Source organism: Cavia porcellus, unplaced genomic scaffold (genome assembly GCF_034190915.1).
Source record: "Cavia porcellus strain 051 isolate PalLab524CR breed Dunkin Hartley unplaced genomic scaffold, mCavPor4.1 scaffold_8, whole genome shotgun sequence".
NCBI classification, from domain to species: Eukaryota; Metazoa; Chordata; class Mammalia; order Rodentia; family Caviidae; genus Cavia; species Cavia porcellus.
In genome coordinates this window covers 45,580,852-45,605,047 of record NW_026947491.1, presented here as the reverse complement: position 1 = coordinate 45,605,047, position 24,196 = coordinate 45,580,852, and the positions used below count along the sequence as shown (strand labels likewise).

General features: G+C 42.7%; 1 protein-coding gene and 1 long non-coding RNA gene across 8 annotated transcripts in view; one reads left to right on the top strand and one right to left on the bottom strand.

Moving 5' to 3' along the window:
• Positions 1 to 12,923, top strand: part of Cbx5 (chromobox 5) — a 50,066-nt gene extending 37,143 nt beyond the window's left edge. For all 7 annotated transcript variants that reach the window (XM_003476240.5, XM_013159301.3, XM_013159302.3 and 4 more), the window contains 2 exons: positions 4,005 to 4,105; positions 5,752 to 12,923. In XM_003476240.5, coding sequence (XP_003476288.1) covers positions 4,005 to 4,105; positions 5,752 to 5,902 — 252 coding nt within the window. In that variant the 3' untranslated portion in view covers positions 5,903 to 12,923. The remainder of the gene's footprint in view (positions 1 to 4,004; positions 4,106 to 5,751) is intronic.
• Positions 10,144 to 16,060, bottom strand: LOC134477326 (uncharacterized). The gene is made up of 2 exons (XR_010049303.1): positions 15,614 to 16,060; positions 10,144 to 15,417 (listed from the first exon to the last, which is right to left on the bottom strand). It is a non-coding gene; the product is annotated as an uncharacterized LOC134477326 (long non-coding RNA).
• Positions 16,061 to 24,196: the final 8,136 nt, after the last annotated feature.

The window sequence follows — 24,196 nt, the reverse complement described above, 5'->3', positions numbered from 1 at the left end:
TTGTTTTACCGAGGAATTATCTTTCTTGAATTGTTTTGAAGGATGGAAATGACTTTTGGTTTTTGCTTGTTTGGTTTGGTTTTTTGAGACAGAGCTCACTGTGTTGTTCAGGCTAACTGTGAACTGTGTAGCCCAAACTGGCCTTGAACCCACAGTGATCCTCCTGCTGAAGTCTCCTGAGTGCTGGGATTACAGGTGTGTGCCACCGTACCCAGCAGGAAACAAGTTCTGAAATGTTTACCCACTTCTTTTATTTTTTTTTTCAATTGTTTTAGTGATAACCCTTATTTTCCCTACTTTATGTAAATATTTTTTAAAGGAGGAGAGAGTTAATTTGGCTCATGTGTGTATGTATGTTTTGTTTTGCAGTACTGGGGATCGACTCATGACCTCGTGCTTGCCAGGCAGGCACTTATGCCACTGAGCTAAATCCCCAGCCCCGATATGTATGTATTTTTAATTGTAGTGAAATTCACATAATTTATAATGAGCCATTTATTTATTTATTTATTTAGAGGTACTGGGAATTAAATCCAACCAGGGCCTTCATACTGATTTTGTTTTTGTTTTGTTTTGAGATAGGGTCTCACTGTGCAGCTCAGGCTGGCCTTATTCACAGCGTAGCCCAGATTGGCCACTTGTAGTGGTCCTCTTGCCTTAGCTTCCTGAGTGCTAGAATTATAGGTACATATCACCATACCTAGCCAATCTTTTATTTTTTTATTGTTTTTAACTTTTAATATTTACTTATTTTTTATGAAATCTGCTCTTATTAAGACTTGAATTTTTGATCTGCCTGCTTCAACTACTTAGAATGCTAAGATTACAGACATGTCCTAATATTCCTGGCTAAAATTAGCCATTATATTTTAGTACCTTATGTATTGATGTATTTTTGAGATAAGGTTTTGCCATGTACTTTAAGGCTGGTCTTGAACTCAGAGATCCTTCTACTTCTGCCTACCTTACCTGACTAAAATCAACCATTTTAAAGTAGACATTTCAGTAATGTTTATATTCACTACTCCAAATAACAAATTTTTTATCTTCCTTGTGAGTGTATTGGATAGTGTAGAAAGTGTATTTGTGAAATTTTGGCTGATTCAATAGCTTTAATCCTTCTCATCTTTGGCTCTGAAGTAACTTGAATGAGCAGTATTATTGCCTCTTTCTCATCTGTTTTACATCTGTGTGTACATACGCACTCTGTTCCCTAGCTTTCACTTCATTTATTTAAATGTTATGAAGCCTTTTGAGGTGAAGGATATATGAAACACTTCAAAGTTTAATAAAATGAAAGCATAAGTCTACTTCTGGAATTTTCTAGCATCACTGCCACAAGAAGCCCTACTTATTTTCATACTGCTTGGATACCCATCTTTCTCTAGCATTGATTCTCTCCCTACCTGCACATTAGAATCATTGCAGGGGTGGGGTGGGGGTGGAAGGTTCCTTAAACAATCTCTAGTGCCCAAGATGGGCCCCAGACCAGTTAAATAAGAATTTTTGTGGAGTTGACCTAGTGTAAAGATTTTATAAAGGTTTACACAGGTGATTCCTGGTTTCTATAGAGGAAGAAATGAAAAACCAGGTTAACAAAATGAACTGAAATGACTGTGAAGGCTAGAAGAGAAAGTGAATTCTCACTTTGTGTCTGTGTCCTTCTTTCCTTTTTTAAATTTAAAAAATTTTTTTATTTTGGTACCAGGGATTGAACTCACAACCTCACGCTTGCCAGGCAGGCACTTATGCCATTGCTTCTTCCCATTTTTAATTCTATTTTTTTACAGCCTTACTTAAAAACTGTCCTATTCTGGTGAAGTTTGTATTACTGTGATATATTGTATTGATAAAGGATTTCAAAAAGCTTTGTAAGGAGCTCAGACATAATTCCCCACCTCCCTTGTCTTTTCTATTAGTCTTTTGTATTCGGGCTTTTGTCATTTGATTCATTTTGTAGTGAAAAGCACAACCAGCAGAGCATAAGACTTCTAACTAGGCATTTGTGACAGATAGTATGTATGTGTGCATCTTAGAATTTTTATCCTTCGAAAAGGGGCATTCTGAGTTACCTGGCCCAGTGCTACTGGTCAGTGCAGTTTCATTCCTGGGCCAGGTTCTGAAGCTACCAACCTTGGAAACAGCCCTATGTGTGTCCTTTACATCATAATGTTCATCTGGGGTCCCCGTTAGGAATCTCAGCAGTACTGGTAGCTGTCAGGCAACTGGGAAGATAGGTAGCTGTATGTTTTAAAGGTACAGGAGGGGATTGTGTTTCCTTCTTTAGACCACTGCAGAAGAAATTTGTTAGTCGGCATTATACCTGATTTAAGATTACTGCCTGTGTGATGATTTTAGCATTTTCTTCGCCTGGGCTCCTTTTCAACAGCTTGACATTTTTCTTCCATTTCCCCCTCCTTCCCTCCCTATGTGGCAAACTCTTTTCAGCTGCCAGCTATGATTTACTACTTGGTCTGTGCGCCAGCATTCCAGCTGTGAGCAGCTGTGTGCACATCTGGGAACCTCTTTCTCTTAAGGGTCCCCAAAAGAGGCTGTTTTTAAAAGTCAGTATTTCCTCTTGATCCATGCATGGAATTTCCTCCCTATTGTGGGTTCTGGTATATTTGTGGGCAACCTGGGCCCTCCATGCTTTTGTATCTCTCAGAGGAAAGTAAGGTAAATATCAGATCAAAGAGATCTTATAAAAATCAGACACCAGAGAGTTTGTTCATTTGAGCAATTTTCCTAATTTTTTTTGTACTCCTACTAGGTAAACTAGTATTATTCTCCAAAATAGTTTTTTTTTTTTTTTTTAAATTATCTGGTTTGCATAACATGTTACTTTTTTGCTCTTGTCAGTGTCACTGCACCTGGATCAGACCTTGTGTTCCTCATCTTGATTGCATTCAGAGCAAGTTCCACCACTCCTTTCCTGCTAGCTAGTTTGTAATCACAGTTCAGCTCTACCTTCTGATGTTAATAACTCATCCACATTGAGAAGGGATAGGCAGACCAGCCAAGCATATATATGGGTATTGGTACTTTTGATTTTTGAAATTTGCATTCTTACCTTTTAGTGTGTAATTTGTAGTCTTACCTTTTTTTTTGTAATATAAATGACTGTGAAAAAAATTTAAATTAGTGATCAGTGTTTAGGTAAATTGAAAGTCTTAAAAAAAAAAAAAACCTTGAGAAAAAAAAACAACCTTGAGAGCTAGTGCATTTAAATGAGTAATGCTAGTGCTCTAGAAGTGACAGTGTAGGGGTAGACCACTTACATTATTAAGCAGATTGAAAGTGAGTAGATTAGAGGAATTCTAACATAATTCCAGAATATCTCTTGGGATATTAAAGACTTTTAGGGATCATTGTTAATCTTTTGAAGGGAATACTAGGAGTGACAACTGGATCTTCTTGCAAAAACACCTCTTGGGGCTGGGCATGGTGATGCACATGTGTCATCCCAGCACTCAGGAGGCTGAGGCAGGAGAATTACTCCAAGTACAAGGCCAGCCTGGGCTATATAGTGAATTCAAGGTCAGCCTGAACTGGATAGTGAGATTCTGTTTCTAAAAACAACAATAGCAAAAAATCTCTTGGCATCATTGTTGCTGGCTAACATAGTATAATCTGTCTGACCTTTCTTTTCCTTTTCCTTTCTTTTTTTTTCCTTTCTTCTACTGGCTACATCCCCAGTCCTTTTTGCAGTGTGGGGTATTGGAGGCAATGCTTGCCTGGCTTGTGCTTGCCAGGCAAGCATTGTGCCACTGAGCTACATTCTTGGCCTTCACCTTTTATTTTGAGACAGGCTCTTATTAGGTATCCAGACTGAGTTCAAACTTGCAGTCCTCCTGCTTCAGCCTTCCAGAGTGCTGGGATCATAAGCATGCTCTCACTAGTACCATAACACCTCTTAGGTGATATTAATGCAGGTGGTGCTTTGTTGAACTAGGAAACAGACTATTTTCTCCAAACTGTAACCGTTTTTTGTCTTTTATTTATAGCAAAGCAATGATATTGCTCGGGGCTTTGAAAGAGGTCTGGAACCAGAAAAGATTATTGGAGCAACAGATTCCTGTGGTGATTTAATGTTCCTGATGAAATGGTGAGAGATTTATCCTTACTTTATACTTGTGTTTCTTTTCCAGTGACTTGAATTTATGTGGATTATAGTTGGCAAAACTGACAATTCCCAAACAAAGAATTTTGAACATCAGAGATTCTTAACCAGTTCTCAAACTTGGAGCAATCATCCTGTGTGTCTCCCAGTATTCTGGGATTACAGGAGTGCTTCGCCACATCCCAGCCATATTGTGTGTGTGTGTGTGTGTGTGTGTGTGTGTGTGTGTGTGTGTGTGTGTGTCTGCCTGCCTGCATTGAGGTAAATTCTCAATGCTTTTTATTTTAAGAATCTCACTAATTTGCCCAGGCTGAGCTTGAATCTGTGGCCCTTTTACCTCAGTCTCTGAGAGTGCAGGTATGTACCACCACTCCTGGTTTAAATTTGTTTTCTTACCATTTTAATTCAGTTGTGACCAAAGGGGCAATGAGTATTTAAATACCATAAGAAGCCAAGCATAGTGGTGCATGACTGTAATCCCAGCGCTCTGGGAGATTGAGGCAGGAGGATGAGGAGTTTGAGATCAATTTGGGCAATTTGGGTGACTTAACAAGAACCTGTCTCAAAATTTAATACTGTTAAAAAGAGTGAGAGTGTAGCTCATTTAGATTATACAGAAACTAAATAGATTGATTTATACATAGCCAGTAGAGCTCGGGTAGGTTTGTGTTCACTTACATAAAAATTTGAAATTATTTATAATTGAGAATATTTATAATCATTTACCTTTTTAAACTTTTTTCTATTATGTTTTACGTCTAAATTCCAACTGTAGGTATTTTTGTCTGATAAATGATCTTCACTCAAATTTTAATTCATTTATTTAAATACCTCCTTGCAAGTACTAGACTATTAGGCATACCCTTCCCTTTTAAAATGGAGTTTGAATTCAGGGCCTTCATGCTGAGCTCTAGCCTGTTCTCTCTCTCTCTTTCTCCCCCTCTCTCCCTCTCTTTGAAATTTGAGGCCCAGTCTCAATAAATTGCCCAGGTTAAGAGTGATCTTGGAATCGTCCTGCCTTAGCCTCCCAGAGCGCTAGCATTATGTACATAGGCCACCTTTCTGGCTATTCTTTTCTCTTTGTTTAGGAGAATGAGGAGGAAAATCTAATCTAGGGCCCTCATACATTGTAAGCATGTGTTCTGCCACTTAGCTACCCACCCAGCCCTATTAGTTTTTTTGTTTTTTGAACCGGGAATCGAACTCAGGATCTTGAGGTCGGGTTTTTGTTGTTGTTTTTGTACTGGGAATCAAACTCATGACCTCACACTTGCCAGGAAGGCACTGTGTCACTGAGCCATATCCTCAGGCTGAGTTTTGTTTTGTTTTGTTTGTTTTTAAAGACAGGGTCTCACTGTGCAGTCCCGACTGGCTTGGAACTCACGGGGATCTTCCCAAGTGCTGGGATTACAGGTGTGTGCCACCATGCCTGGCCCCCCATTAGAGTTCTTTTCACTTTGAAATCAAGGTGAGAAAATCAAGTCAGCTAATTCTAGAGTGCTGGGATTATAAGAATATGCCACCACATCCAGATGAATGAAGTGCACATAATGATACAAACCTGTATTAAACCGGTTTTTTTTTTCATTCTTATTCCCTCTCCTTCTAAGTGTCATCTTCTTTCTCTTTAGGAAAGACACAGATGAGGCTGACCTGGTTCTTGCAAAAGAAGCTAATGTGAAATGTCCACAAATTGTGATAGCATTTTATGAAGAGAGACTGACGTGGCATGCGTATCCTGAGGATGCAGAAAACAAAGAGAAAGAAACCACGAAGAGCTAAAGGAGGGGGTGGTCTCTGTCATTTCTCTTTGTACATAATACATTCACCTCCCTGCCTCCTCTCCCTTTTACCCAACCCCTTCTACCCTAAACACATCCATAAAAAATGTGCTTATCACTGTGCTCCACAGGAGAAATGTTGGTATTGGTTCTCTTGTAACATAACTGATGGTCTGATTCATGATAAGTGTCTCTCTGTGAAGACCAGGCATTTACATACTGTGTGTAATTCCCACAAAGTTTTCCTTTGCCCTGATCTCTTCCTCCTGCACCCTTGTGACCTAAAAATAAGTTTTAACTTTTTAATCACCTTAGAGTCTTGATCTTTTCAGGGTTGGTTGCTTTTAGATTGGGGGATGTTATAGCAAAGATGGTGAATTTTAGTTTCTTGCTCTGTTTCTTAGAACATGTTGATGACCAGCTGGCCTTTGTTTTAATATGTTGGATTGGAAAGGACGTTGCTCATCTTTTAAAAAGCCAGTAGCAACTGCCTACCTGTTGGGACTTTCCCAACCTTGTTCGGCTCTACCAGGAGCATACAGGGTCCCTGGTGTGGTCTTCTGGGCCACCTTCTGTAGTTCTTTCTCACCTATCGTCTCAGAGTAGCTCCGTCCTTTTGAGGACTTGAAATTTTACATTGAAATTTGTCAGGTCACTTCTTTTAGCCCAGGACTGTTGGCCTTGTTTTTACTAATCACTGATTCTGCATCTGTAAGGTGGCATCAATTTGTCATAAAATGACAAAATTATCCACTCCGGAGAGCCTGAGCTGTAGTATAGGAGGATGATGGGGTAGGGACAAATACAGTTGTCTTTCTTTGTCACACATATAGAATTTATGTATTCTTTCCTTCCAGCCCTCATATTTAGACTGTGTATTTATGTAAATGTGAGTGATTGCCTGGTGCTTGCTTGTGCCAAGGTGCTAGGCACCCTCCAACCCTGCCAACTTTTGTGGCCTCCCAAAGCATTCTTGTTACCAAAGAGGCTTCAAACCTGATCTCACTTCTCAGTGGATCCAAGCTTCCCTTCCACATCATTTTTTTCATTGGTGAATTATTGGAGGGGAGCCGTTGGACACAGTGTCACTTTTAAATACTCATAGCAGTTACAAGTTTTCTCCTTGCTTCAGTCCTGGATTTGCCACTAGGAGTCCTTTTCCCTTTTTCCACTCTTGAAATTTTGGTTGTATCTTATATATTTGAAAAACAAATTTCCAGGGAAGATTATCACCTGAGAATGTGACAAATCCTGGTATTAGCATATTGACACAACTTCTTGCTACTCAGCAAAATACTTCCCTTTTAATTTCCTCTGCTTTGCTATTGTATTGAGAGTCGTCCTCCCCACGCCCCAATCATATCCTTCTCTGCCTTTGTCTCCTGAGAAATTCTCTGCTGCATCTTTTCTTGTAGTTGTGGGGAGGGGTCTACTGAATCCGGACTGATAGGAAGGAAATGGCAGGGTTTTGGGCATCTTTCTTTTTTCCAAAACTGAGGAAATGAGAATAAATGCTTGAAGCAGCCTTAATTCTGGAGTTCATCAGCCACTGAGGTGGTTTTTGTTGTTGCTTTTAAGTTTTAAAACACAGCTGTCTGGCCAGAAGCATTCAACCATTTCTGGGTTATTCATAGTAATGAGGGGCATGGATAGAATGATCTAGTCCACAGATGAGCCAAATAAGACGCAAATCATATGCCAATTTGTAGCATTTGTTAAAATCACTTCCCTGCTCTGCTGCTGATTAAATTCTGTGAGCTTGTATAAATTATGTTAAAAATTATACAGCACAGTTAAAGAGACAGCTGTTGCTGCAGTGACATGACAGACTGGAACAATGAAGCTTTTGGTTTAAGTTAGCCCAGAGAAAATCCTTCTGAATAGTAATGTGATTGGGTGAGAGCTTATAACCCATACCTCGTGTGGGTGGGAGTTTTATCTCCACACTCCTTTACTCTCTGAAGGAATTAAGACTAGGTCAAGTGCTGGATAATTGACAGTTGTTTAAACTTACTCTGGTGGGCACTACAAAGAAGGATGGTCAGAAAATAGATTTGTCATACAGGTAACCCAGGATATCAGTGAGGGCAGACCAGAATAGGAAGAAAGTAAGCCAGGGCTCCTGGGGAGGTGATCTGAGCCTCGTGATTTGCAACTGGAGAAAATGACCATCAATCTCTGTAGGCCATGTATCCCAGTAGTACTGGCCATGTAAACTGCAGGGACCATGTCTAAAACCAAGCAACCTAGCCTGTGGACAAAGAACACACAGCATTTGGTGCTAAGATTGGTCCTGAGAAATTAGGAACGAATGGTTACCATGGTTATAGGTAATGTTCAAGACAGTGATTAAAATCTGGTTTTCTTTTACCGAAACAACCCTAGTATCATCTATTACTTACTGTCCCTTTAATACTCTTCACTTCATCTTTGTGTCCTCAGTTTATAGAATCCTGTTTTGTTTTTAACTTAGTGTCACCAAAACAACCTTTGTTCTCTCCTTGCTAATGGCCCTTAGCACAAAGGAAACCAGATGCATGCCTGTGCCTCTAGCATTTGTTAGTGCTGAGTAGCTGTCCTTTCCCTTAGACATTTGTAGCTTCATACAAAAAACTTTCATTCAGATTTATCCCTCTGAAGAGAGAGAACCATGGGCAAAGTACTTTTAATCACCTAGGTCTCAGTTGGTCACATTGTATATTTTTCTTGCTTAGTTCTCTTTTAAGACATTTCTCATGCAGAATTTCTTCTAGTAATCAACAGTAAATGATTAACTGTTTCTACAGAGTTATCAGTGCTTTCTCCATTTAGTCAGTCTTTCAATCCTAAGCAGATGTGTTAAAAGATCAACTACTGGGAAGGTCAGCCTGGTTGGAGGTACCCATTTTACACCTGAGGAGAGGCATATTGTTTTTTTCTCCCATCATTACCATCTAATAACAAACACTTTGTTACAAAGAAAGCTTGAGATACATCTGTTAATATCTGAGCATCTATCTCTGAGTTAATATAGTTTTACTCAGGCACTCCAAAAGGATAATTTCTTACTGGGCACAGTGCCCCATTCCTGTAATCCTAGCATTCTGGGAGGCTGAGGGAGAAGAATTACAAATTTGAGCCCAGTGTGGGCAACTTAGAAAACTCTGTCTCAAAATTAAAAAAAAAAAAAAAAGTAGTGAGGATACAGTCCAGTGTGAAGACCCTGGGTTCAGTGCTCAGAACCATAAATCAGAGAGAGTAATTTCTTAGCAGGGAATTGTGTCAGTGATATGGAAACCTTTCCCAGAAATATACCTACCCTGGAATCTCAGACTGAATGAGTCCAAGTGGATGTAGGGTGAAACCTATTCCAGATAAGAAAATAGTCTGATCTACATGATAGCACATACCTACAGCAGGACTGCAAGTTTGTGTCCAGCCTGGATAACATTAAGACCTATATCAAAACTTAAAAAAAAAAAAGCTGGGGATGTAGCTCAGCACTGCCTGCGTTTACTCCTCAGTACCACAGAAACAAAGCAATCTGATCTCAACAGTGTTCTTGTGACATGTGATTGCAAGAAAAAGAACTTAGTTCTGCCCGGATAATGGAGAGTTGGCTAGCTTTGGAATCAAAATTCCCAAGAATTCAGCCTACTGTTATGAAAGTTAAAGTATGAAGTTCCTTAGGTAGCTTCATAAAAACAGTTGTAGTTTCTTTTTGCTTGTGCTGAATTTCTTGGATTTTAATCTACCTCATCTTGTCTTTCTGTCTTTCTCGAGTTACTTCTGCTTGTCATTGCCACTTGAACATTGTGCTCAACTCTGGTTATTTTCTTGATGGAATTTTTTCTGCTCATTGATAGTTCATTCTCTTGCCTTTCGTCTTGGTCCTCATTTCACCTAACATCATCTCACATTGCTCCTTTGTGAAAGAAATGTTTTAAAATCGTTTAAAATCTAGTCTTTTTGGGGAAGAAATGATCCTTTATTACTATTTGTCTTCTTCAGGTTAGTAAGAGAAGGAGTTAAACCAAGGTGGTGGGGGAGGGAATGGACTCCTGCACTGGAGGCAAAAGCTGACAAGGAAAGAGTCATTAATTAAGACAATTTCAAAGCCAACTGATTGTGATCATTAATGTCACAATAGATCAAAACCTAATTATCGCAGCCTAGGTAAGAGCCATCAGTATTAATCGAAAAATCTAATAGGAAACTATTATCAAGAAATTAGGCCAAATTGAAGGCAATGAACTTTATATCTTGTCTTTTTTTTTTTTTTTTTTTTTTTTTTGGTGATGTCCCCTAGCATTGACAGGTTGTAACCCTAAACAATTGATCCAAGCTGAAGTGGCCATTTTTAAGGAGCTTTTATTTTGGAGGGGCGGAAGTCCAAATACAGGCAGAACCTGAAATGTCATTGCCAAAAAAATCAATCTTGAACTTTCTTGAACCTGGATTCTGTACAGTGTGACCCCCCATCAGTGAAAAAGAAAAAGCTTTTAGATTGTGGAGTGAGTTCTGGAATAAGATACTCTTTGTGAGCCTGTGCTGTGTGTTGAAAAGTTAGTTCTTTGAGTTTCTGTTGCTCATAGAGTCTTGATACCTGGCTGCTGTGAGGGGCCTAGAAGGAGGGAGGGATGTTTTACCTGGAAATTCTTTGTGCACAGCTGAAGAAACAGAGTGCTTGTGTCTCAGTGTTCTTGAGGCTCAAAGCTGTGTTTTCCAGATCCAGTAACTTTAGAATTTCATTCTAACCCAGGGCTAGCTTTGGCTTTGGAGCCCTCCTCGTCTCCATAGTTTTGGGATAAGGGACATAATTTCTACCAGAATCCAAAGTCAAACCCAAGTGGGTGGAGGTGTTTTGGTGTGGTTTTGTCATCTCGTTCCCCATGCTCTGGCAGGAGAAAAGAGTATTGTAAGAGCTTCTATGACTAGTTATGGAGGTCACCATTTATGTCCTTAATCGCGTGCTGTTTATGGAGAAGTCACAGGTCTTGGGGTTGAGCAAGATGATGAGGAGAAATGCCACACAGCAGGAGAGCTCGTGGGGTGCTTGGCTTCCTGCCCTGTGTACTCTGCTCTTTGCAGGCCCATAAAAGCGCTGCCGGGCCCTCCACTGGGCAGCAGTTCTTACTGTTCCTGTGTAAGAAGGGTCTTGCTTCATTTTAGGAATTTAGGTTACTTAGTACAAAACTTTGAGAGACCGGTGTGACTTAATCCTTCATCTCTAAAGTGAAAAACTTTTTTTGAAAGAATCCATGTGTTTAGTGTATAAATTGTAATTTTATTTTCAAAATATTCACTACTGTGATTTTCAAAGCTGATGGTTTCTCCTGTGTTCCTCACCTTAGGCTAGATAAGTGATAGGTTAATCCGTGCAGGTTGATTGAGTTCATCTGGTTTGCGAAGTACAGTGTACCTGCCCACTTCTGTTGCTCTGAAGTATACTCGGAAAAGAAAAATGCTCTAGGAAGCAGCAGAAGAATCGAGTGAATGTGTACTATGTGTGCCAACCTCAACTGATTCATAATGCCTGACCTTGGGCAAGTCATTCAATGCCTCAGTTCTCCCATCTATTAAATGGGGGTAATAATAATGACCTACCTCATGGGGTGTTGTGAGGCATTGTAAATCAAAGTTGAAGAATACTTTAGGGTCCTCTGGAGGATGCCTTGAGCCAAAATTTAAGCCTGGCAGAGGTTTTAATCCTCACTGAGTTGTCACCAGGTTTGGAACTGCTTAGTGACTTCAGCAAATTCTCTGCTCCCACCCCTCATCAGTGCTGCTAGTTCAGATGACAGTGTTTTTGTGAATGTTGGAATCTTAGAAAAGAGTGCAGATTTAACTTAGGATGTCATGGGGGAAGGCACTAGTACTTTCTGTCTTACATTCACAAGAGGCTATTTCAAGCTCAAGAGCATTGGACTAGGGAATCCTGAGGCAGGGATGCTAGCACTTGTCCTCTGCAGTTTGGGAACTAAGATCCCATTCCCCATGCATTTGGAGCCAACTTGGACTGTCTCAGGAGCAAAGCAACCTCTAGCTTAGATTTATGTTGTTGCTTTCCATTACACAAACTGATCCCGGGGCAGCTGGGTCACTGTGCCCCTTTATGCTTTTAAGCTCTCATAGAAACTAGGTGGTTCAGTAAACGTAACCGCCTTTTTATTCCCAACCAAAAGAGGTGCATTAGAATTTTTCCCCTCAAAATACTGTAGCACTCAGAATCAGGCATTGGTCCTTATGGCTTTATAGTAGAGTCATTATATTTAGTATCTGCATCTCTTTTCTCAGTGTCCACAGTGTAGACCTGTCCTTGACCCTTTTTTCCCCTCTGGTTTGAGAAAACTTTGAACACGTTTTGTTGCCCAAGTGTGGGCTCAAAGCCTTATTTCCATCTCAGCTTAGAGACTCAGTCAGCTCCTCTTCCCAATAGGGCTCTTCTTTCCCCTCCTTGGCACTAGATTTGTAACCCATAAAAAAGCACAAGGTTCTGGCTCCTTGCGGTCACATTCCAGTTCTGTTTTGTGGACTCTGCTCCCACTGTTCACTTGGCACCGGATGGTTCTGTGGAGCCCTGGAGGATGGAGAGCACAGTCACATCCTGCCACGTAGCCAGGGTTGCCTCGCTGTGGCCTGCTGGCCTCGTCACCACTTCCCACCGGATGGGATCTGAGAGACTCAAGAGGCTGGGCTTTTCCAGCACTGCACCATCCTGAGAAGCAAAACAAGTCACACTTTATAGCCAGATTTCTGAATGGAAATGAGACATTGAATTCTCTATGGAGTTTCTGGTTTGTGGGGGAGTTACTTTTCTTGGTTTTATTTCAGCCAAACATGTCTGCTTTTGATTTTTTTAAAGGATAAGTGATTATATATATGTTCACCTTTTAACTGTAAACGTTTAAAAGTAGGCATTTATGTGTTTCCATAACTGACATCTGATTCAGACCTCATTCTCTCCCCCTCTTCCACCCTTCTCTTTTCCCCCTTTTCATACTCTTGTATTGGTTCTAATAAATGGTTGCTTTTCAAATATGGACCTTGAGTGGTGGTTTGAAAAGCTGGGTCTTAACATTCCTTTTCAATTTGGGTTCTAGACTGTTATCATTAGTCATGCCTTGTCCTTGTTGCTGAAAGAGCCACAAGACTTGGAGAACAGAAGCTTTTTCTGGAGGTCATTGGCCTCAGAGGTTATGTTGTTTTTTGGACACCCTGTCTCAGATTTTTCAGATAGCCACCGGGTGGTGCTAGCCAGGGGTACATAAGGGAACTTGGCTTTTTTTCTGCCCTATTCCCTAAACTGGGTTTGTGTACTTTCCTGATTCTCATGCTGTTGCTCTGGACAGTTCACAGAATAAGAGAGAGGTTTCAGGAATTCATGTGCTTACAGTGCACATCAGTACACAGGTGGCGTCCCATTCAGCACCGGAGAATCAGAAGTTCAAGCCCATCTCAGGCAATTTAGTGACTTGGCAATGTCCTGTCTGAAAATTTAAAAGGGGTGGTGATGCAGCTCAGTGTGAAAGCCTTGGGCTCATTTGCCAGTGCTGTGGGGGGGAAAAAACCTCGAAGTCACTGGAATGTAAGAAACCACATCAAGCAGTCTTTAGATTTAAAAATCTGAGTCATGTGCATTTGTAAATGTAAATCTTTCATCTTTCTGCTTTGTTTATCAAAGGCTGAAGAAACTCTGAGGCCTGGATACTGGGGCTGGAAAAGTGGTGAGAGCCAACTGCAAGGCATATTAGGAGGGGAAGGTAGAATAATCCAGAACACAAAATTTAATGCAGCCCCGAGGCTAGTGGAGATTGGCAGAAAGTCTCCAGAAGAGTGAGAAGTGAGAAAGGGGGGAAATGCCAGGACCCGGACATCTTCCCACAGAAATGGGACTGTCAAAGCAGAGTCCTTGTTTGTACCAGCTCTTATCTGCAATTCTCCCCTCTTGTTTTCTATTCTTGCTGCTGAGTGATGGGGTCTTCCTAGTCTAATCTCGTAAAGTCTTATGAAGACATCTGTAGGTTGGCTGGCTTAATGGCCCATGACCCCATAAACATGGGACAGGAGAGCCATTTGGTCTACTTCAGAGCCAGACTCTTCTGGACATTATTTATTTCCTACCTCTGCAGCCTGGGACTGCTTGCCCCTTCCCTTTCCATCTCTTCCTACTTCCTTCACTGTCGTGCCAGTTTGTCTCGGCTTCAGGCCCATTGGAAAGCACAGCTCGAGGTTCTGACACCCGAACTCCCACCCCTAACAATTGTGTCTTGGTGTGGTCTCCCTCGCTCAAGGGAGTATGTCTGCCTATCACTCATTCAAATGAGCTCATGGTCACTCTTCCTCCAGGATTCTTTCCTCTCAGTCTGCTGGAGAAGTCCAGAACCTGGCAATTTTACCTCTTTTTGTCTTCACTAAATGGCTGCAGAGCTAGTGAAATCAATGCAGTGCGGGCAGCCTGGGGAAAATGGAGAATCACCGTGTGGGGGTCTGTGCTTTGTTGAATTGCTGAGCACACAGTTCTAAATCGCTCTATCAAGAGTCAGCAGCCCCCAGGCAGCCTCTGCCCTTTGGAAGGAAGCGTGAGCTGGGCCTAAGAGCCCCATTATTCTGGGCTGCTGCAAAATGATTACGGGTGCTACAGCCCATAAGGATGCCCAGAGTTACCCACACCGTGAGAATGGCCTTCCTGTCTGTTTTGGAGAGGGAGAGACAGGTGGATGTGGGGGTCAGCTGATGTGTGGGGTGTGCCACACAGACCCTGGGGCTCTTCAGGCAGAGCTGGAGGGCGGGTGGACAGTGGAGCATGAGCAAACCTTACCTAGTCATGGGCAAACTGAAATAGATGAAGGAAGTGCGCTTTCTGCTCTGGCTCCTGACCTTCCTCCCGCTCCCTGTGCTCTCCTTTTTGCACCCCCTCTGCAGCTGTAACTGCTTTCCAGGTGCTGGCTTCCTCCTTTCTGTTTCTGTCTTTATTTGTGCTGCTGTATTTTTTTTTTAATGCATCTTCCCCTTTGTCTACTGTACTGTGTCTATTTTTCTTGTTCTTTTCTCCCCACCCCCACTCCCATTTCTGGTCTCTCCACCCCATTTCTTCCCATCCCCTTTAAATTCCATAAGCAATCTTAATTTAGCATTTAATTTCAACCCCATCACATTATTATCTTGCTTGCAGTAATCTGGGGCTCTTTATGAGCGCTTTTCCCCCCATGCTGCCTCTGGAAGCAGGTGCATCCTTTCTGCGTGTAATTCGATGCCCCCTTTCAGTCTGAGAGAAGATGCCGCCTCAGTGGCTCCATGCTTCCTCTTGGCAAAGCCCTGTTTGATCATTTGCTTATGAGTCAGGGAGGGAGGAAGAGATGCTGAGAATGAAGCAAATGATAAATTTAAGCTGAGATGAAAAGGTTTGGGGTTATTATTGTATCCTTTCCTTTTCTTTTCCCCTTCCTGCTGCTGCTGCCTTCTGGAGAAGGAAGCTGGCGGGTTGCTGAGGTATGGGCCACAGCTGCTGCAGCTTATGAGATTGTGCTTCTCCATCTGCAGAGTGGGGAGAAAGCAGGTGAGGTTTTCAGCAAGGGGAGGGGATGAACTGTGCAGGAACAGGAGGGCCTTGCACATGCTACCTTCCTTTGCTGCCATGCATCTAGCTCTTCCTGGCAGAAGGGAGGGGAGCCCAGACATCACTGTTCTACGTCTCCCATCACACACCCCTCTGCTGCAGTCCCTGCCTTACCTGTCTTCAGGTCTGCGGGGGGACTGGGAGGTGCAGAAGGTAGTTTGTTGGAGTCCCTGGGAAGAGTGGACCAGGACTCCAGCTGTTCTGTGTGCACCCGTAGCCAGCCTGCTGCTTCCTCTTCCTTCCGCTGTGCTTTCTCTGACCTTGCTCTCTTTGTTCTTTTGTTTGTTGTACTTTCAGTTCTGTTTGCTTTTTTTTTCTTGGTTTTTACGTTCATGTTGGTAAGGGAGGTGGTGGAAGGGGCTGAGAGGGAAAGAAAAGTATAAGACTGTGTTCCTCCATTTAGAACAGGTGAAGAAGCCGGCAATGGCTGCATTTCTCTAGGGAATTGGAGCAGGTGTTCATCCCCAGCCCACTGATCCAGCAGGGGTGTGTAAACCAGGGATTCTTCCCAGGAAGAGGAACACATGCCTGTAATAGCTCCTTCTGGGAGACTGAGGCAGAAAATCATAAATTACAGCTCAGTGTGAGCAACTAGGCAATTTAGTGGACCCTGTCTAAGAAAAAACAAAACAAACAAAACCTGGGTGTGATGGCACATCTATAATCCCAGCACTTGGGAGGCTGAGGCAGGAGGATCATTGAAAGTTCCAGACCAGCTTGGGCTACAAAGTGAGCTCAAGGCCAGCTTAAATTGCATACCCTGTCTCAAAAACAAAACAAACAGATTTGGGAATGTATGCTGTAATCCCATGGGAGGCTGAGGCAGGAGGATTACCACCAGTTCAATACCAGTTTAGGCTCCATAATGAGTTCAAGGCAAACCTGGACTATACAGTAAGACCCTGTCTCTAATTAATTAATTAAATAAAAATCAAAATGGCTGGAAATGTAGCACAGTGGGAAGGCCCCAAGTTCAACCCTCAGTACCATATTAAATGCATAAATAAAACAGGGATTCTTTTTCCCCCAGGATTTTGGGGGTTAAATGCACAGCTTTGTACTGAGCTACATCCTCAACCCTTTTGTTTTTTTATTTTGAGACATAGTGTTGCTTCGTTGCTCAGATAGGATTTGAATTTGCAATCCTGCTCCCTCATCCTTCCCACCATCTGAGATTATAGACTTGTACCACTATGCCCAGCTAGCAGGGATTCTTAATTTTGAAAAAATAGTTTCAGGACTAGGGATGTCAGTGCCTCACACTAGGAAAAAAAAAAATCAGCAGGGATAGCAGTGCACACTGATAATCCCAGCACTCAAGAAGTACTGCAAGTTCAAGTCCAGCCTGAAGTGCTGTCTCCAAAAAACTCAGTTTTGAGAATCTTTTAATCCTCCCTCCTTAGGATGATTGGAGCCATCTGGGAGTTGCCATAGGATTGGAAATCATTCATCTTTTTGTTTGTTTTTCTCAAAAAAGTGATCCTCCTGGCTCAGCCGCCTGAACTCTGAGATTGTAGGCCCAGCTGGAACCTTTCTTCTGAAGAGCAGTGAATCAATCTAACATCCACCCTCAAGTGCTTTGAGTTGAAATAGTCTCTGCTATGGACTCTATGGACTCTCTGGAAACCTAAGAAGTATTTGGATTATTAAGGAAGCCCTTCTGCATCCTGAATGACTTTGGTTTCCTCCCTAGTGGGACAGTATCAGAGGGTCTGGACTCCTGGTGTTTTCGCCATCTTGTTTGCCAGGGAGGGAAAGAGGGAAGTGTGTGTAGGGAGGAGGGTGAACTGACAATACAGGTGGCTGCGGATAAGGCTTCTACCTTACTAGAAGTATCAGAACTGAGAAACTATGGCTGTCTCCAAAGCAGAGATGGACAAACTGCTCCCATCACCCTCTCAGGCAGCAGCAGTTCTGCAGGTGTTCATGTTAATTTCAATACGTTTGTGTGTGTGTATGTGTCTTTTTGAGACAAGGTCTTGCTATGCCGCTCAGGCTGCTTGAGCTCATTTTGTATCCCAGGCTGATCTGGAACTTGAATTATCTACACTTGAATTATCCACACTGCAGTGATTCTCTTGCCTCAGCCTCCTGAGTGCTGGGATTACAGGTATGAGCCACCATGTCTGGCCTTGTGTTTATTCAAATAAATTAAATTCCCCTGAGTTCATGTTGAATCATTTTTGGGGGTGAGGGGGAGGGGAACGTGGTCTTGCTATGTATTCCAGGGTGGCCTTAAACTCTCACATACTCACAATGATTCTCCTGCCTCAGCCTCCCAAGGGCTGGGAGTACAGCATAGGCCATCACATCTTGTGTGATGAGTTACTTTAGCAATTGTTTAGATAATTCAAGGCACCACTCCTTGGCCTTTTGGCTAAGATCAAGTGTAGATAATTCAAGGCAGCAAATGATTCCCAAATCATTTGTGAATGTGAGTGAAAGGTGCTTGGCTTGGTGCTTTAGAAAGTGCCTTGTGAGCCTCTCGGCTCTTCCAAGTCAAGACATATTAATGGAAGCAAAAGAAAAGTCGCTCTTAGATCTGTGCAAGGGCAGCCACAGAATTCAGAAGAATTCAGAATGGAGGAAAACTGCCGAACAAGTGTCTCCTGAGGTGGAAGGGCAGGAGACTAGGCAGAGCCTTAGGGATAGCACACTGTAGAAGACTCCTGAGCACTTCAGAAAACCAGAGATAGTGGCCAAACAAAGTGGGGATTGTGTGTTTAAGAGACGGACCTACCCCCAGAATTAGCCAGTACACTGGCCCACAGCACAGGGCAAAATCATTAGGTAAGAATCCTCGGGGCCGGGGATTTAGCTCAGCGGCATAAGCACCTGCCTTGCAAGCAGACGGTCGTGGGTTTGATTCCCGGTACCGATAAAAAGGAAAAAGACAAAAAAAAAAAAGAAACCTCTAGGCAGGGTGGCAGGATCCCGGTGAGTTCTAGGCCAGCCTGGTCTACATATCAAGACTGTCTCAAAAAAAATACCCAAACAATTCAAATCTGGGGTTGGGGTATAGTTTAGTGGTAGGGCACATGCTGAGGTCCAAGAGCCTAGGATTGATTCTCCACTAGAAATAAAAAAACAGAAAACAAAAGTCTGGAGCTAGGCACAGAGGTACATGCCTACAATCTCAGTTACTTAGGCTGAGCCAGGGGGATTTGCAAGTTTAGGGCTAACCTGAACTACATTGCAAGACTGTCATCAAAACTAAACAGAGGGGCTGGGGATTTAGCTCAGCAGCATAAGCACCTGCTTTGCAAGCAGGTGGTCGTGAGGTTGATCCCTGGTACCGATAAAAAAGAAAAAGACAAAAAAAAAAAAAAAATCAAAAAACAAAAATAAGACAGACATGGTAGCACATATGTGCCATCCCAGCACTCTGGCAGGCTGAGGCAGGAGGATTGCAAATTCAAATTCAATTTCAAATTCATTTAATAATTTAGTGAAATCTTGTCTCAAAGGAAAAAAAAAAAAGACTGGGGTTGTAGGTCAGCGCAAAGGCCCTGGCTTCAACTCCCCAGTATCACATGTATCACATGGCTTTGTTATTCCATAGGCTGTGTAGTATCAGTTACATTAATCCCTTTCTTTGGCTATCAGTTTCCTGAGGGAATTCAGCTCAAATGTTCAAGTGTGTTTTCACAAAGTATTTTATCATTTGCTTTGCTTTTGTCTTTTATCATTTTTATTATAGTCAATTAGAACACAAAAATTGGTAAAAGGAAAAACTGCAAAAGCCATAATCTTATCACACTAACATAGTATATATTTGTACATTTATTTGTATGTTTGGCCAGAGTTTGTCCATATGAGAGACAAATTCGTATTTTGATATACCATGTTAACTGTTTTTTTTAATTTAACATTCAAAAGAATTCTTGTTATCTTTCCTCTTTTCATCAGAGCTATTCTGACAGCAGTGAGGTGATAGCTCATTGTGCTTTAATGTGCATTTCCTTAATGACTGGGTTGAACATTTTTTCATATACAGTATCTTTTGGCCATTTATATCTTTCTTTTCTGTTTCTTTTTGCTTTCTTTTTCCATGTAGCCCAGGTTGACCTCCAATTCATGGTGATCTTCTTACCTCAGCCTCCTGAGTGCTGGAATTACAGGCTATATGTCCTTTCTAAAGAAGTATTTATTTCCAGGCATGGTAGTGCATGTCTATAATCCCAGCACTCTGGAGACGGAGGAGGAGGCTTGTTGCAAGTTTGAGGCCAGCCTGGGCTACAAAGTGAGCTCAAGGCCAGCCTGGACTGCATAGCGAGACACTGTCTCAAAAAGACAAAAAACAAAACAAGCACTATATTTTTTTCTTTTATTTTATTTTCTTTCTTTCTTTTTTTTTTTTTTTTTTTTTTTTTTTGTCTTTTTGAGACAGGGTCTCACTATGCAGTTCAGGCTGGCCTGGGGCTCCAAGTGCTGGGATTATAGGAGTGTGCCACCATACCTGGCTCTCTACAAAAGAATTTATTCTTTAAGTAGGTTTTATTAGGGCTGGGGATTTAGCTCAGTAACATAAGCGCCTGCCTGGCAAGTATGCTGTCATGAGTTCAATCCCTGACACAAAAAAAAGACTTTATTGACAAATTATATATATATATATATTTTTTTTTAATGGGGTACAAAATGTCATTATATAAATACAGCATGAAACAGTTAAATGAAGCAAATTAACAAATCATCAGGTCAAATACCACTTCCTCTTAACCAGAGCTGTGTAACCTTCAACCACTGTCCCCCCACTCCCCTCTCTCATCATTCTACTCTCTGCTTTGCTGAGCTTTGTTGTTTTAGTTTTCCATATAAAGGATATCATGGATCTTCTCTAGGTCAAATGTCTCTCATGTTGCTGCAGATGACAACATTTCCTTTTTTTGGGCGGGGGGAGAGTGACACTGGGGATTGAGCTGAGGACCTGTGCACTGGGCTATAGTTGAGGGCCTTTAAATGTATTACTTTGGAAATAGGACCACTAAGTCTCTAGACTGCCCTCAGGCAGGTCTTCCTTTTCTTCCCTTCCTCAATCTGTCCTGTGTGTGGTTAACTGGGGACTGAATTCAGCCCGGTGCATGCCAGGCAAGCAAGCACTCTACCATGAGCTACCCGCCCTCCCCCACCCACGTATGTTTTCATTTTTCATTTTTTGAGACAAGGCCTTGCTATGGAACCCAAACTGGCCTTGAACTCACTCCGGTACCCCTGCCTGAGCCTCCCAAGTCCTGGGATTCAGGTGTGCCATGCCTGGCCCAACCACATTTTCTTTATCCATTCATTCATCCAAGGACACTGTTGATTCCATAATTTGGCTATTGTAAATAATGCTGCAACAAACAGGGAACTGGGCCAGGGATGTAGCTCAGCAGCATGAGCACCTGCCTGGCAAGTACATGGTCCTGGTACAAAAAAAAAGGAGCAAACTGCTGCTATGTTAGTTAGCCTATGGCATACTTACTTCACATTCTTTGGCTATGTTCTGGCTTAAATATGAAGTGTCTTCCAGAGGCACATGTACTGAGGGTTTAATCTCTAACATGGCAGAGAGGCCTGGGTTTCAGGAGTTTAACCTGATCAGTGGATTAATACGCATGAAGAAATCCTTTTTGTTCTTTCCAGTGATGGGGAATGAACCACACTGAGCTACATCCCTAGCCTTGTATAAAATTTTAAAATTTTGATCCACAGGGCACAGTGGTATAGACCTGTAATCTTAGCACTCAACAGAATGAAGCAGGAGGATTGCCATAACTCTGAGGCCAGCTGGGACTCCAGAGTGAGACCTTTCTAAAAAAAAAAAATAATTTTTTTAAAATGTTGAGGCAGGGTCTCACTAAATTGCCCAGGCTGGGCTCAAACTTTCAATCTTTCTACCCTAACCACCTGGAGTGCTGGGGTTACAGGTATGCCCAGCTTCTATTTTAGTGTTTTGAGGCACTGCCTTTCAGTTTTCTGTAATAACTATATTAATCTACACTCCTACCTGTGGTGTTCAGGGGCTCCATGCTCTCTATATCTTTGTAAGTGCTTGTTATCTTTCCTCTTTTCATCAGAGCTATTCTGACAGCAGTGAGGTGATAGCTCATTGTGCTTTAATGTGCATTTCCTTAATGACTGGGTTGAACATTTTTTCATATATAGTATCTTTTGGCCATTTATATCTTTCTTTTCTGTTTCTTTTTGCTTTCTTTTTCCATGTAGCCCAGGTTGACCTCCAATTCATGGTGATCTTCTTACCTCAGCCTCCTGAGTGCTGGAATTACAGGCTATATGTCCTTTCTAAAGAAGTATTTATTTCCAGGCATGGTAGTGCATGTCTATAATCCCAGCACTCTGGAGGTGGAGGAGGAGGCTTGTTGCAAGTTTGAGGCCAGCCTGGGCTACAAAGTGAGCTCAAGGCCAGCCTGGACTGCATAGTGAGACACTGTCTCAAAAAGACAAAAAACAAAACAAAACTAAAACCAAACACACACACACACACACACACACACACACACACACACACAAAGAAAGAAAGAAAGAAAGAAGGAAGAAAGTCAGGGAAGATGAGATAATGACAAGGCCCTGCAGGAAGGAAGGCTGCCTGCATTGTATCTGAGTGTCTCCCAGGTGGGTAAGGAATCTTGGCAGGGTCACCTTCACCTAGCCCTCCATCTGTGGGGTGAGGGTGAGGACTGGGGTTTCCAATGGTTCTAAGCATCTAGGATGCCACAGACAGACAGGCAGACAGGCAGGCAGGCAGACAGACAGGCAGGCAGACAGATAGGCAGACAGGTAGACACACACACACACAGAGTAACTGCCAGTTGTGTTGCCTAGCAAAGATCCCTGTAGGGCTTTTTGGTGGGGTGGAGCCCCTCTGTTCCCTCCATGGTGGGCACAGGAGGCAGAAGCCCACTGGAATTCAGTCTTCAGGGGAAGGAAGGCCCGGAAGGGTCCTCTGCATAGCCCAGCTGGGTGCGCTAATATAGTTTGGAGCTTTGTGCTGCCCCCTGGTAGCCATCGTGGAAACGGCATGCAGGATGGCACTAGGAGGTGGACACCACCCTGCCTGACTGGTGTTCTGCTGTCCCTCAGTCCCTGCACAAGGTGCACTGGCGAGATTCCCTGGCCCTCTTGCCCGAACTGTTAGTCAGGACCCACCTTGCTGGAGAAGCTTGGGGAACCTGCCTGGAATCTTAAGGAATCCAGCATCTTTGGGCATGTAGTGAGTATTTCCTGTCCTCTTTCACTCACTTCTTACAAGGCCCCAATTAAGTAGCCAGTATTCTTCCTGTGTTATGCCTGAAAAGCAGCTTTGAAGAAAGCTCTTTTCCCAAGTTCATGCAGTGCCGAGCCTCTGGACTCGGTTCAGTGTTCTTCCCATGCACAGCAGCTGACCACCACCTCTGGCTGCTCACCCCTCATAGTCGGAGGTCCTTTGAGAGATATGTGAAGACCCAAAAGGTGCTGAGGAGGCGTTTCCTATGGGCTCATAGATGTGGAAATGCTGTTTGGGGCTAGATGGGCCCTACACATCTCTGTATGTGTCATTCTGGGAGCCTGAAAGTTTAAGGGCTTACCTCATTCATCCACTTGTTTAGGAGCTTTCGCTTTCTTTTTCTTTTCCCCCTGCCTTCTCCACCTCTTTCTCCCTCTTTTTTTTTTTTTTATCGGTACCGTGGATTGAACTCACGACCACCTGCTTGCAAGGCAGGTACTTATGCCGCTGAACTAAATTCCCAGCCCCTCTCCCTCTTCTTTCTCTAGTACTGTATCAGGGACTCCACTGAGCTAAGTCCCGGTCCTTTGAAAAAAAAATTGTTTTTAAATTTTGAGACCAGGTCTCACCAAGTCACTAAATTGCCCAGGACGGACTCACATTTGAGATCCTCCTGCTTTGTAGCTTCCTACAATGTTGGGATTACAGGTATGTATGTACTACTATGCCCCATGACTCCTTAAGTATTTCTCTCTCCTTTAAAAAAAAAAAATTTGGTACTGGGAATTGAACTCAAGACCTCACACTTACCAGGCAGGCACTGTGCTGCTGAGCTATATCCTCAGCCCCCTTCAGTATTTCTTTCCTTTTTTTTTTTTTTTTTTTTTTTTTGCGGTATCAGGGATGAAATTCACGACCTCATGCTTGCTAGGCAGGCACTTACGCCACTGAGCTAAATCCCCAGACCCAAGTATTTCTTATACATGTTTGACACAGGGTCTGGCTATGTAGTCCAGGGTAGCCTTGAACTCACAGCAGTCCTCCTGCCTCAGCCTGCCAAAAGCCACCATGCCTGGCTTCACTTAGTATTTCTGTGTCGTCTTAGCTCTAAATTCTGTACCTGGAAGTGGGATATAGCAAAGAACATAGAACCTGTCCTGAGAGAGATCATCCTCTGATGATCAGATGTTAGGCCACAGAAATGAATAGACTGCCAACCACCAAAAGTGAAGGGAATAAGGGAGGTCTGTCCAGTGGGGGAAGAATGTTTGAGTGCTCATTTTCGAGAGATACTTGTCAAGCAGACAAGAGGGTAGAAGCTCAGTCCAGGTAGAAGCAAGGTGCAGGTGGTGGCCAGGCGGAGGGAGACAGCTCAGGAGTTGTGAGAGCTGCCAGCCGTGGTGTTAACTGGAGGCCCTTGTGTGCTGGAGGCTGGCACGGAGCTAAGATCAGAAAAGGGAGTGCTGGGAGGCTGCAAGAGGCTTTCCTCG